Source organism: Giardia intestinalis, chromosome 3 (genome assembly GCF_000002435.2).
Source record: "Giardia intestinalis strain WB C6 chromosome 3, whole genome shotgun sequence".
Lineage (NCBI taxonomy): Eukaryota > Fornicata > Diplomonadida > Hexamitidae > Giardia > Giardia duodenalis.
In genome coordinates this window covers 1,362,727-1,377,071 of record NC_051858.1, presented here as the reverse complement: position 1 = coordinate 1,377,071, position 14,345 = coordinate 1,362,727, and the positions used below count along the sequence as shown (strand labels likewise).

General features: G+C 47.0%; 5 protein-coding genes across 5 annotated transcripts; 2 read left to right on the top strand and 3 right to left on the bottom strand.

Annotated features, from left to right (window-relative positions):
* Positions 1–407: 407 nt before the first annotated feature.
* GL50803_00113741 (Sulfatase) lies at positions 408–3,422 on the bottom strand (the record flags this gene model as incomplete). The annotated part of the gene is made up of 1 exon (XM_001710126.1): positions 408–3,422. One exon carries the CDS (start codon positions 3,420–3,422, stop codon positions 408–410), a length of 3,015 nt encoding a protein of 1,004 aa, XP_001710178.1.
* Positions 3,423–3,519: 97 nt separating this feature from the next.
* GL50803_0027713 (uncharacterized protein) lies at positions 3,520–3,870 on the bottom strand (the record flags this gene model as incomplete). Its single annotated transcript, XM_038046010.1, has 1 exon — positions 3,520–3,870. One exon carries the CDS (start codon positions 3,868–3,870, stop codon positions 3,520–3,522), a length of 351 nt encoding a protein of 116 aa, XP_037901863.1.
* Positions 3,871–4,239: 369 nt separating this feature from the next.
* GL50803_0017315 (ABC transporter) lies at positions 4,240–6,843 on the bottom strand (the record flags this gene model as incomplete). The annotated part of the gene is made up of 1 exon (XM_001710125.2): positions 4,240–6,843. One exon carries the CDS (start codon positions 6,841–6,843, stop codon positions 4,240–4,242), a length of 2,604 nt encoding a protein of 867 aa, XP_001710177.2.
* A 70-nt stretch (positions 6,844–6,913) lies between these two features.
* Positions 6,914–8,755, top strand: GL50803_0017314 (uncharacterized protein; the record flags this gene model as incomplete). Its single annotated transcript, XM_038045915.1, has 1 exon — positions 6,914–8,755. One exon carries the CDS (start codon positions 6,914–6,916, stop codon positions 8,753–8,755), a length of 1,842 nt encoding a protein of 613 aa, XP_037901862.1.
* Positions 8,756–9,155: 400 nt separating this feature from the next.
* Positions 9,156–14,237, top strand: GL50803_0017313 (uncharacterized protein; the record flags this gene model as incomplete). The annotated part of the gene is made up of 1 exon (XM_001710122.2): positions 9,156–14,237. The coding sequence occupies one exon, from the start codon at positions 9,156–9,158 to the stop codon at positions 14,235–14,237; it is 5,082 nt and encodes a 1,693-aa protein (XP_001710174.2).
* Between the last annotated feature and the right edge of the window lie 108 nt (positions 14,238–14,345).

The following is a 14,345-nucleotide window of genomic DNA, read 5'->3' as shown; positions in this document are numbered from 1 at the left end:
ACATCGCAATAAAAGCTATTGAGTCATCTGAGTACCAAGCGCTTTCTGAGACCTAGCAATAGTTCTTGGCAGACACCGGAATCAGAGACACAGATTGTTACGGTTTGGGGCGTGGATTTGGCGCACATGAGAGGCTGATGAGAACCTGAAGAGAAGATGGCAACTATTTCTGTCTAAGTTCACAAGCATTAATCTTGTGGAAAGATCAAAGCATAATATCTAGGGTTGAAGGATATACAGAAGAAGAAGCTTCATGAACAGTTGAAGGAACATTACAGACTACTTGTACAAGGAGTGGCCAGGAGCAATACACTTCTTATCACAATATACGCATTATTAGATCCCCACCATTTACTGGAGTTGTAGCCGATCTGCACAAACCCTTGGCCTTATGGAAGACACAGCTCTCAGTATAGCTCTGATGTAATAGATGTCTCCTTCTTCTCCTTTAGCAACTTGCGTAGGTGTCTGTAACGCCAACAGTAAGCTATTGAAGAGAGTACCCCACCGACTGCGGCACCGATAACAGCCATGACGCCCAGAATCGCCCCGAATAGCCACTGGCTTGCGCGCTTTCCATCAGGCGCTGGAAACGAGCACCTGGGCTCATCGGTCCCCGCAACATACGACTCACCGACGCACGTTGTGTTGGAGAACGACTTGTGGAATATCCGGCCGTTAGTGAGGAGGAAGTTATGGAATTGGACAAGTTCAATCGCCTGATTGTACATATCGCTATCTTCTACCACACGGAGTGTGTGACTTGTTCTGACCTGGTCCTTGCGGGCTTGCCCTGAACCCTTATCAATTATGTCAATGCATGTGAGGCCCTTAATATCCCCATATTGCAGCGCTCCAGATCGGTCTTGACTGTTTGTTCGATAGAGCGTCCTCTCCGTCCTGTACTCTACCCCGAGACCAACAGAAGAAACACTGTGCCACGGACTGAGAGCACGCCCCAGAGATGCGTTCTGCAGGACGTCTGCCAGGTTCCGTGTGAGTCGGTAGCTGGGCACTTTTGTGCGTCGATTCTCATCCACAGCGAGAAGATAGGCCAGGTGCACTGCTTCGCGGTTGTCTGTGGTGCCCATATAAGCAGTCCCTCTCCACTTTTCAAAGAAGTCATACACTCGTGCGTTGTAGGTGCCTTTTCCTGGGCCGCCGAGGTAGCGTAGGTATGCACCCGTAACAAAGGCGTTGTCGTCGAGAAATGCGGCTGTAAGGCACTCCTCGCTGTATGTCCAAGCATCACTTACGCCTTTTCTTAGACGCTTCTTATCAATGGAGACCCTCGTGCCATGGTCCCCGACAATCACGACTATGGTGTTGGGATGATGAGCTTCTAGAAACTCCAGGGTCTTTCCGAGGAAGTACTTGTCGGAGTACTTTAGGACCCGAGCGTACTTCACAATGTACGGATCCAACAGGAACCTGCACTCGGGGGTCTCCGGATCGGCTTGGCAGGATGCAATCATGCCATCCAGTACTTCGTCGGAGTAGAACTCTTCCTTGTCGAACCCGGTGAAGGGCGTGTGGGTGTCAACGTTCATGTAAACACCCAGAATAGGTTTGGTCGGATCCTTCTCTGCAACGTCAGAGAAGGTAGTGATAAACTGTCGGTTAGTTATTCGATCTGCAACCCAAGATTGTGTTTGAGGAACACTCTCTGGATCCACTCCAAGCTCCTCGGCCTGCTCGTCTGTTGGGTAATAGTATACAACATCAGTAAACCAACCTGGGCGAGTCACCCAGGCATCTTGTCCGTCAAAAGTAAACGAGCCAGAGTTAACATAGAAGTTCTTATATCCTGCATCTGAAAAGAATTGTGGTAGCCCATAAACATCTGTGACGGCAGATGTGATCATATTCACCCCATAGAAGTTGGGGACCAGGCCAGTCATCAGCGAGTGCCATCCAGAAACTGTGGGGAGTCCCAAGGAGGCCGAATTAACAAAGGAAATGCCATCTTGTACGAACCTCTGCAGGTTAGGGACGATAGTTGCCTTCAGCATACCATCTGCCGAGCGCAGGAGCTGCTCTTGTCCCTGAAGGAACGCGTCTGTGTAGAAATACGGACTCAGACTCAAGCTTTCCCAGAAAAGAATGACGACGTTTGGGGGGTCAGACTGAAGCCCGGGGTCGGACCTTATCTTTTGCTTCAGGTCAGCAGGACCTGATCTTAGCGCAGTGCAGTCCACGCCCTCAACGGCACGGTTATACGCACAGCAGACATCGTGGGACGCGTAGAGAAGAGGATAAACGGGGGGCTCCCGCTGGTCAAGCCAGCACTCCTCTGGAGACAGCGTGTACTGTGACCGGATGCGTTGGACCATAGCGGTATAGGTATCTTCAGTGCTGAACAGCGACGCTTGATACGGCCCCATCTGCTTCAGAAATATGTACGACATCGGAGCCCCCCTGTCAAGGAAGGTCGGGAGTACGGACTTTCTGACGATCATCACAAGCAAGATGATAATATAAAATAAAGTGCACACGGCAGCAACCAGGAACTCTGGAGAAGTGAAGAGGTTATCGTAGAGCTTGACAGGGAACTTTCGCCGTTCTGAAACTGCAACTCCATCAAGTATACGCGTCCCTAGGGCACTGGCTTCGCTCTGGTGCTGTCCAGAAACTGAAGACAGTGTCTGGGCTTTCTGCATTTCAATGGACTGACTTGTAATCGCTTGCTCAGAGTAGAACAGGACTGATTTGGTAAGTTGATGGATTGCTGGAGGCGCCTTCACAGAGAACCCACTGATGCTGTTTAGAACCCGTAAGCTCTTATCTGCAAGGTCTGCTCGAGCGGGAATGCGCTTGTGCTGGGCCACAAGCGTTCTTCGTGAAAAGAGAGAAAAAACGAAGGTGTCCCAATTCATTACCAATGTAATAATGGTAGCTACTATTAAAGCAGATATAATGCTGAAAATAATGGCCCAGTGCTTGTAATGGAGTCGGATACTTTCAAATAGAACCTTCATTCCTTCAGTAGATGTTTTCCGTCCAACAATATAGTTGTCCGGAAGTGGCCAGGAAGGATATGCAACGTGGAAGACATAGGTTTGGAGTACGGACAGTGTGAAAATAGTTTGACATTCTCTCGCTGATTCAAGATCATACAGAGTTCCTGCAAAGAGCCCCAAGCAGATAACAATCAAAAAAAGATTGACGAAAATTGGTGGCAAAGGAAGCTTTTGGCAAAAGGCGTAATGGAGCAGAGCGAAAGCGAAGGACAGGGCTCCAAGCTCCACAAAGCTCATGAGAATCATGAGTAAAAAGTATGCGCTAAGTGGCAAGATCTTCTTCTGCGAGGAGTTCAAGCCAAAGAATTTCAATGAGGATAATAGGACAATAAAAGGAAAGACTACGATTGGAATCAAAAATGGCCCCGGTAAAAGCTCTCGCCGTGCAATGCATCGTTTCATTTTTAATTAAATATAATCCATATACTATCTTTGACGTGTACTTGATCAAAAGGCAAATTCAAAATAAATATTTTTTAAACCAATCTATCTATGTTTCTCAGGTCAAAATAAAGTGAAATCGATTGTATGAAATTAAAACGAAAAGAGCATCAATCCCCAGTATGGACAATCCCAGCGAGGTGTAAATCAGCTGGGCAACGCTCTGGACCAGGCGCCATTCCACGGGAGTCGGAGCATATGCGATGCTGGTCTGGATCTCCAGACACGTTTGTGAATTTATCTTCCGGTAACTAGCCTCCGAAGTGTCACAAGCTCCGTATGCTTCGTACAATCCTCCTGGATGAAAGGCTTCTGGGAGACGAAGTGGAGCACGAAAGTCTGTGTGGATAATCATGCCTCGATATGTGTATAGTTTGAACACCGCACTGTGGGGTATGTACTGCTCCATCAGATAGATGCTGTTGCAGTGCAGCAGATCGACATCGGCGGTAGAGGCCTCGCCGACCTCCTGTGCCTTGCGTCGTTCTGCCTCATCCTGCAACTCAGGATAGAGCTTAGACAGGGACGAAGCACTCTTTACAAGGTACAAATTATGATTATTGCTATCATTAGGCTTCAACAAAAAGGGTGAATGCGTGTCAGCCCACAACAAAATTTTATTTATCAACTGTCTTATGTAGACCGCTCTTCGACGCGTCTATTTATGTACAGAGCTTGTGGGGAGCGCAAATATAACAGGCGAGAAATCAGATCTGCGCAGTGTTCATTTGCTGGCATTTTTATTTTACTCGTCTTCGCCACCAGGTGTGCTTTGTTTCTACAGATCCCCCTTTGCATCAAGAGTTGCATGGGAGAAGCCTGGGGTAACACCTGCGCTGCTACAGCCACAGTTACTCACAAGGTCAGAGATATCCTGGCCTGCATCCTTCAGATATTGGCTTTCGGCAACGAACCAGTCGTACGAGCCTGACTCTACCACGCGCGCTCCACTGCCATCTGGATTATCTAGAATATAAATCAGGTCGACATGCCTGAGAGTGGAGAGTCTGTGACTGATAATGACGACGCTCTGGTTGCGGTCCAGTGAGCGGAATAGCTGTTGGAGGACCCGCTTCTCTGTCTCTTCGTCGAGTGCCGACGTCGCCTCGTCGAGCACAAGAACGCTGCCTCCACGTGCGACAGCTCTGGCAATTCCTACCCGTTGGCGTTGTCCCCCAGAAAGGCCCTGCAGAGTTCCACTGTATGGTGCATCTCCCAGGAGCTCTTCAGCCGCAGCGACACGGGAAGCCTCGTAGCATAGCCGAATGACTTCTCGGATGTAGCGCCTCTGCTCCTCTTCTGCGTGGGAGCCCGGGAGCTTGCGAGGCTGTCCATAGGCGATGTTGTCCGTGGCAGAGCCCCTGATGAGTATGTTATCCTGCGGGACGACTGTTATAAGCCTCCGTAGCTCCTCGCGTGGGATGGACCCTATAGCCCTGCCATTGAGATAGATTCCGGGCGACGAAGTGTCCTGAGGCTGGGGTGTGGTGTATAGCCGCGTCAAGAGGTTGATGATCGTGGACTTGCCGATCCCAGACCTCCCCACGATAGCAACCTTCTGGCCGGGATGAACAGACAGGGTCAGGCCATGCAAAATATCACAGCCCGTTTTGTAAGAAAAGCAGACGTCTCGGAATTCTATAGATGTGGGAGTACATGGCTGAATGGGCCGAGTTAAAGGGAAAGGCTCTTGCAAGGTGACGTACTGTTGTGATTCAGCCATGAGCTCCTGCACATACATCCTTTCATTGATATCCGGACTTGTTGAGGTCACAAGACTAGCTGGATACTTGTAACGGAACACCGGTGGAATGATTTTAATAATACCGATATTGATGTAGCAAGCTGCTCTCTTAAAGAAGCTCCTAGTCCAAGCCTTCAAACTGAAGGAAGAATCAGCTTTACAAGAGGATCTAGTAATATCCGTCCAATGCTGTTGTAAGTATGCACACGTGGCCGCAAACCCAACAGTGTTATCACTTGATAGTCCCGCTTCTTGGGGTTTCGATAGTTCCTTAATAATCACACCAAAGTGCTCGTGAATGTCTACTATTACTCCAGGGATTTCTAATAACTTTGTTATCTGGGTTGTGACTGTGCTTACTATGTATCTTATCTGCTGGATTTGCCTGTAGCTTAGGATGTTTAGCGATAAATAAATAGCCGATCCCAGGGTTAGAACCGACGACGTGTACCTTTTAGTGAGGCTCTTAACCTTTCTAGACGTGCTTCTCAAAAGAATGTTGACAATGTCAACGCTTTTGAACTTGTGCATTAGCTTACATACATTACTTATTTCATAGGAGACAGCGTCATACAGCTTTATTAGCCTATAGCGCGAAGTTACTTCGGTTAGCAGGGCAACAGACTGCATCTTAGCAGAGTTGCGGGAAGAACTGAGCGCAAACCTTTGGCGCTCCACGGAGGCAACCACAAAGACGTTAAAAGGAACCGGTAACAGGGCAATAAGTATTAGTGCAAGGGCGTGTCTGTCATGGATTGTGGAGGCAATAGAAGAAAACTGAGGCTTTTTGGAATCCTTTCTTTTCGGTTTTCTGTTGGCTACGTTAGTCTTCTCGTCATTTAGGCTATTCAAGGACGGCTTTTCTCTTAAAAGAGTCGTCACTAGCATTATTAAGAAGTAACTGACAGATGGAATGGCCTTCTCAAGTAGACCCGTTATGAGATTCGCCATGGTCTGAGAGTACTCGTTCAGGGTGGATGCGCGCTCGCCTGAAGACTCTTGCTCCAGCTGTTGGTACGGCTGAGAAAGGTGACGAGTTAGGAGGACAGAAAGAAAGGATATGTAAATCCGATTGTTGATAATGTCCTTTATCACGTTCGATATACGCTGAATATACGCCTGCAAGATAGAGTAACAAAATGACCAAAACGACAAGATGAAAAACTGCACACACATGTACACTAGGGCGTGTTCCATGCCACATACTGTGTCACCGAATGGGTTCTCGACGACCTCATTGCTTAGATGGACAGCTAGGGATTTTTGATTTAGAAATCTGTCAATCATGCGATACACTAACCATGAGAACCCAGCACGGTAGCCCTCCTCAAATGTTTTAAAATATTCCTGATGTATATGCCGCCGCGTCAATCTATAAAATCCGGTATTTTGAGATGCAATTGCGTATGCATTAATTGTGATTGACAGGGTAGACATGTACCAAAAAGAGAGGATGCTCTGGAGTATCTTGAGAAGAAGGTATAACAAGATTTTACCAGCATCCATATATAGTATTGCTAACATAGTTAGAATGCTTTCTCTACGTTGTCGCTTATGAAAGGGGGACGCTCTGAAGGTAGAATGCTGCACTATGCTCTTATCTTCCGAAACCGACGGCGCAGTAGCTGCTTTAGACATAATTGTACGACCGCTAGTTAGTGCTACTGGCTTCCGTCGATTTTTTGCAATCTTTACAATCAAACCATAAATGCAAGGACCATCTTTCTCTGAGGCTCTGCGTCTGGCCTCATACTGCCCACCACCTGTACACCCTACCTTTCCATTCACTTCTCCAGGCACATTCACTGCACTACACAGTCCTCCTTCCTCAAGCATTAAAACCCCAAGTCTTGCTACCGCATCGTCCAATGATTATCCCAGCAGCGCGTCGCTATCTAGTGCCCTTCCATCCTCTGCACCGCCTCCACAAGCTTCAGTCCATCCGTTACTGACGCCCTCTCCTACCGCTTCATGGTGTGTACGCACAGATCCCTCCAGAGGTAAGCAGTTCAGTGGTTTGGGGTCTATACCAACTGGCTTATCTATGCTGCGAGAAAAGCGTTCGGAAGTCTTTGATAAAGAGAGTGTCAACAAGGCCCACAAGGCATTTACAACACAACAGGACCAGTTACATCCCAGCACGTCTACGCCAACACCATCTAACTTTCTGAGGCCAATGGACGACAGTAGCACATTGGGTAGACAGGGAATTACAACTGAGGGTGAGACGCGAATGCAACTTTTAGATCTTCAGAGAAAATATGATGCTCTATTAGCACGTCTTGATCAGAAGACCATGACTTCTGAGTCGTTGACAGAAGAACTCAGATCCATGCAAGAAGACCTTGACAAAACACGGAAAAGCTGTGTCACTCTAGCAAACATCGTCCACGAAATAGCATATGACGAATTTCAGTCTCCGCTTTCGTCTCACAACGAGCTTGATAGCACATCTGTTACTGGACCTAGTGTAGATACGTCTGCGATAGCGTACACAGTCGACAGCACTACTGATGTCCAGCCTATTACAAAGCTCAAGCACAAGAACGTGGTAAAATTAGATGATCCAGTGCAGAGTATAGACCTAACAAGGACATCTGATTCTTTTCAACAAGTACATGGAGAGCCTACATCACATAGCGTCTTCTTGCAAAGTTCTCCAGGCGCAGCTTTAAGAGTTGCTTCCATTAAAACTCCAAGCAAACAAACACAGATGAATATAGCAAAAGCTACACGTTATCCCAACGGCTTCACCTCAACGTCTTACATACCTGATAAAGAAACAACGGTTAAAGGCACCCCAATTTCCAGCATCTCTGAGAACCCTCCACAGACTCATAGGCTACTATCAAGTCCAAACACTAGCATTCCCTCCAGCAGTGGGTCCTCTCGGGCGTCGTCACGCAAGTCTTCAGGCAGAAGAAGCGTTCGAAAGAGTTCGTCACGCATGCGGAAAAAGCAGAGCACAGGTAATCAGAGCAACAAACTACATATTATTCATCGTAAGCAAATACCAATGATAGCAGACTTAATCACCAGTACTGAAGCAGAGCTCCGCAGCTTTCAGCAGCACTTGGATGAGGTGCTTAAAATTGCCAAGGAGGATCCCAACAGAACGTGGGAGCGCGGCGAAGAAATAAGGCTTCTCTGCCAGGCAATCTCAGCCAAAAAGTCGGCTCTCAATAAGCTATGGATCCTACGCGGAGAAACTGATAAAGCTCTGGACGCGATGGAGTCCGACATTAACCAAATACATGCATTAGGACATAGAATACAGGCACGGTTGAAGGCTCATGACCACCCCCAAAGTGTACATGCTTGTAGATCAAGTAGCGCCAAAACAGCTAGCTTGAAAACCTATGACAGTCCTCAGACACGGCGCTTTAGCAAAAGTGCCCGAGTCAGTTCCACAAATACCATTGAAAGCATTTATCCGTTGGCATCTGGGACTCGGCCCAGGTCCATCTCTGCTTCCAAACGGCATGAAAAATGTATAGCGAGGCCTGTGTTTGAGCAATTTAAGGCCCGACCCAATCCATTTCCACCGTGATGGTCTCTTTCTTGAGCTAGAAGCAGATACCAAAGGGCTTTTAACTCTGGATGATTGTATTACTTTATGCTTTAAGTTTTGCAGCAAATGTTAGCGTAGAGCCTCAAACTATGGTCGGTTTGCCTGCTGCTGCGCATGAGCTTGGCCTGCGCATGCAAACATAAGCACCTGTACAAAGCAATCTATAAGTTATGACCTTTAAAGTTGCATAATTGCAGAGCTCATATTTGCATCGTGCGCAATCCAATTGTGATGAGTAAATGATTTTTCAATCCTTCTCACTGTTCGTTCCTCATGCCAGCAATTTATTCATGGAGCCTATGGCATCCCCGACACCGCCCGCCGAACAGGTAGTCCTAGTTCTTGCAAAATGAATAAAATTCTAACCAAAAATTCAAAAATGAACTTGATAAGGGAGCTTGGTAATTGTACTGAGCCACCCTTGGAGTTATTACGGAGCCTCGTTCGACTATCACTTCATGTCCAGCTAGGCCTAAGAGATAGCTCCGATATTTTGTCGTACAAGCCTCTATTGCGATTTGCACGGGAGCGGAACAGTGAAAAAGAAGAGCTTGTTCTCAGAGTTATTTTGCAGCTGTTCCTTCTGGCTCTGCGTCGCCATAAACGAATAGAATCCATACCAGATGAGTTTATTCAGCTAACTTACAGCCTTATGTCTGAACCCTTCCCTGAGATCTATGCTTTGCTCCTCTACTCCGTCAACTCCATGACTCCTGTCCTCCAAAAAACAATACTCCAATTCTGCTCACGCCGCCTCAGGGATTCCTCTGAGAACCCGACTGTTAGAGCGGCAACGCTGCTCATTGTTACTTGCACCATTGCGAGATCTCTTGAGAAGGGTGCAGATTTTGATTTATTAGTAGAAAGGTTCGCTGAAAGTTATCTTAAATCCGTGTGCTTTCCCCTCTCGTCTTGGGAGCGCATCATTGTGGAGCTATGCTTAGACATTAACACGCAGGCATCTAGAGCATCACCCCATGCACCACCCCCAGTGCCACAGCATGGTCCTAACTCGTACATATTTAGAGGCCTCGAGCAGGTGTACGCAGAAACAGTAGAGTTCCTGAGGTTGTGCTATTCAGTTGAGCGTGGTGATTCCAGAGCCTATGGCGCTATAGACGTCTTCTTGCAAACGGTGGAACATGGAAAGATTCTTGGCATATTAGGGTCTATAGAGGTTTCTCAACCTGTGACATGGATTATTACTTATCTACGGAACATAGCCAGGACTCTAGCATTTGAGTTCGGGGAGAGTAGTAAAAGCGCATTACTCAGATTAATCTGGCTATTGATAGCTGCATTTCCCGACCACGCAGATCTCATTTTCACAAGCTTTTTCTCTATCACCAATTTGCGCGCTTGCGATGCATATATATCTCTTGAGGATGTCTCGGGCACGAAAGTGCTTAATGCCACAGAAGATGACCTCCAGGAGGCTCTCCTTCGTGTCGTGGCTAGTTGCCCTGCTCAGCTGCTGCAGAGAAATATAGAGATTGTTGCACTGGCGTTCACCACTACAACCTCGGCATGTACTCCTGCTATTGTCCCCTTCTATTGGGAGCTGGTGCCCGTTAATCGTCGGAGTGTTACGTCGTCGCAGAACCTTCGGACTGTTGTCACTAGACTGCTAACAGCAAGTGACACTGGAATCTGGATTGCAGACTGGTTGAAAGACACCCACAGTACCTCGATTATTTGCGGACACATCCCCTTGATTTTTCTTCAGATTTCCGACAAGGAGGCCTTTACTCTACTCTATGATTCTTTATGCACAGGATATCAAAAGTACCCCAGGCCACTGGAGTGCGATGATGGTACAACAATTTCTGAAAGGCTGTGCTTCTACGACGTGTTCATTTTAACTCTCTCAACACTATCTGTTCCTGAAGTGCGATCAATTGCATCAAATGCTCTAATGGAAAATCAAAGTTTGGCCGGCATCATGAACCTTTCCGATTTAGATAACATAGCCCTATCCTACTCTTCAATGGAGCAGGCACTTTTGACCTTTTCTACCTTAGCATACGATAAGGCTGTTTTTAAGCCAATTTTTGAGATAGTAGGGCAGTGTGGAAGCCAATTCTTATTAGAAGACGCCGAATTCCTCCCTGAGCTAACTGCGAAGACGGTCGCAACATTGGAGGATGTCAGCTTGATTGTTAGTTGCGTAGATGACGGAGAATTCTACACTACTGGATCGTATCGTCTCGCCATTTCTTGCCTCTATTACTATGAGCTTCTTTATACTGTGGTGGCAGGGGGGTCGGAGGACTCCAAAGTGTATGTGACGAGAGATACCCGCAGACTTGTTTCTAAGGCACTCTCAGTTTTTAAAGAGGCAAATCATTCAGCAATCTATTATTCTATTTTAAAAATGAAAATGGCCATTCTTAGACTGCTCTCCATGACATCTGTTATCAGTGGCTTAGCAACGATGTTTGTAGCCGTTGCCCCGACCGCGGCAGTGTATGTTCTCTTGGCTCTTTTCTACTCTTGTACCCTCTTGGAGTCGGCATACTCATCTGGTGCAGCAGCAAGCCTTGGCGTAAAGATTCTTGGTGGCCCCGGCCATCACGGAGACGATCACAATCTACAAACAGCCGATAAAGCATGTATTAATCTACAATCCACCATACTCTATCATCTATGCACGGCTAAGGATCTCTATTACACCCTCTTTTCATCAAATGAGGCCATTCGCGGTGGTATGCTTAGGATCCTCATATTCGAACTGTCTGTAGTTGCAAACATTCCACGGACTGACACCGTCTTCCTATCCGCCATCCACACGGTCAAGTATCGCAATCTTCTTAGGAACTCTATCAGCACACTAATCTTTGAGGGAAAGGTCATCTTTACCCCCTGGGAGAAGCAGCGCCTTGAAAGAAGCCTTTATAGCATTTCATATACCAAGCAAGCAATCAATCTATATGACACAGACAAGGCTAAAGCAGCATCCGGCACGACAGCGATGCATGAGTCTGACTGCTGCTTTGCTGACATGTGTGCAGAGTCACAACTCACAGCTATTCATTATGCCTTTTCAAAGCACTCCAAATCGCAGCTAGTTGAAGAAATGAGAGCCTTCGTGAAAGATGGGATCTCTTTCGCATACTGTTTGCAGGCGTTAGGGGACCACGTAGCCACAACAGAATTTCTGCTTGCAGAGCCTGTGTTGCGCTATGGACTATTGTGCGCGGTGGCTAATGTTTCTCGAAGCGTCGACTCCTTCAACAATAACGAGCTTCTTAGTTTGTTCTGTGATTCGCTGTCCGGTATCTTAGACAGCAGCTCAAAACTAGCACATTCGGAGCAAGCAGCGGTAGATATATTGGCTCTCTTTCAGGATTGTCTATATTTCTTTCAGAAAAACTACACACCAGATGGGTTTACGCTCACAACTTCCCAAATCCTTAGACTGTACCACACCATGCTCATGGTTTGCATTGAAAATGGGCTTACGGCTGCAAATTCACGAGCTGTGAAGCTGTGCTTCGTGCCAAGTACAACAGGACTTTTAGCGTTACTACCGAAAGTACATGCCAAGCTATCATCCAAGACACAGCTTGAAGGCCTTTCAGAAGTGTTTAAGCCTGGGGTAATCTCTTGTTGCCTTCTGGACTTTTTAGATGCTTTCGTACTCATGGAGCGCATTTTCCAACTGTCACCAAATATTCATAAGGGCGTACATGAACTAGCTAATCTGATCGCTGACCTAATCTCTCGACTGATGGTAAGTGTTACCCGTGTGGCTTCGCTGCCGGAAAACAATAGGCCACTAATTCAGACTATTGTCATTCGTACAGTAAGCTTGTTGGAGGAGTTCGTAAGACCGTTCTCAGGTGCAGAAGATGTCGATGCTGTCACAAGAGGCTCTACTGAAGGACACCGTTCCAGAGCCTGGTTCCGCATGGTCGATTACCAGCACATCGGCGCCCTTTCAATGGGGACTCTGTTCTCCTTCATTGATTGCCCAGCCGTGATAGTTTCTGAGGGAAGCATGCAGATATGTTTGTGCTACGTGTTTTCTAGGCTCTACCGAAGTTTTTTGCAGTTCTCAACGTTGTCAACAGATGACACCGAGCTCTTCTACAAGGGCATGCTGAGTACTGCACTGCATCTTCAAGAGCGCAAAAAAGGGTGTGGGGGAGTCGAATACTTCTATGTGTATACCACAATGCTACTTGCTCATATGTGTAAGCTAATAACTGGACGACTCAACTTGCTCCCGCGCAGTGACTCCGATATTCCACGGGCTACTTGTCTTGCAACAAATCAGGTCCTTGATGGTCTTCTAGAGCACTCTCTTGCGCTGATGGCTAGTATGCGCGAGCTGGAGAGTACATTTAATGAAACGTATATGCTAGCTGAGAAGTCCGTTTTCTTGACATCTAGCAGTCCATCGAAAGCCTATATCGCCTGTCTATTGATGCTTTTACAGAGAAGAAATCCTGGTGCAGCATTGAAAGGATCCCATATTGAGAATGCAGTGCAAATACTGTACGCCCTCTACAGAAAAGCAGATAGCAAGACGGCGTCTATTCGCCAGGAGAGCCAAAAGTTAGTAGACCACCCATTAGAACACTATATTCTTCTTGCTGATCTTTTGTTTTGCTTTACAACCGGCTGCGAAGGTGGCTCTGTGTTTATGTCCAGATTTTTCTCACAACGGTTAGGTTCACAGATGCAAGGGCAGTCTGGCGATGCACAGTCTGCGTTAGAATTGGACAGCTACGGGTACGCTCTAGTACTGGGCTTGCTGAGCAAGGTATCTGATGTTGCTGCGTGGGAGATTAGCTCTGAACATCCTAGAACAGCGGCATACACCCATCGGCTCGTATATATCTGCCACGTCCTCATTACAAAGCATATGAAATACGAACACATTGATGCCATAACCAAGCAAAGGATTGTGACCACCTTTTTGCGGACGCTCATGACAAATCTTGCCTCAGTCTTTTCTGTAATAAGGCCGAAAGATAGTCTAGACCTTCAAACCCAGTTTATGCTGCTAGAGACCATTATTGCATTAGTTGGCATGCTTCCACTTCCGGCTGGCGCATATCCGAACTCGTTGCCCCCTGAAACGGGGTCATTTTATATTCAGCTACTGGATTTTGTCAATGGATTAGCGACCCTGCACTATACTGCCCGTGGAGGAGCTTCTGTGCAGAACAACGAAGACGACCGGATGCTCCTATATGCATCCTCACTAGCAGCAACTCTAATGTGCCCCCAGCTCATGACCCATGCGATCATGAGCAAGTGTAACCAGTGCTCTAGTACCATTCGTCAATATCTGGCAAAAAATAAGGCTACGTTTGGCCAAGCAGGGGTAGATGTCGCTATGCTTAGCTTTATCTGCCTCGCCAGGAACTGTATTGACGATAGAAACGACTTGAAAGGAGACATTTTTCCCGCTGTGATATCGCAGGCGTGCCGAGGAATCTTCAAGCTGTAGCAATCCACAAAGGTACAAGGACTTAGATCATAAAATCTTTGTCTCACGCCTCAAATTTTGACAGCTTCACGCGTTTTTAACTAAATTTAGCATAAAGGTTGCTCTTTG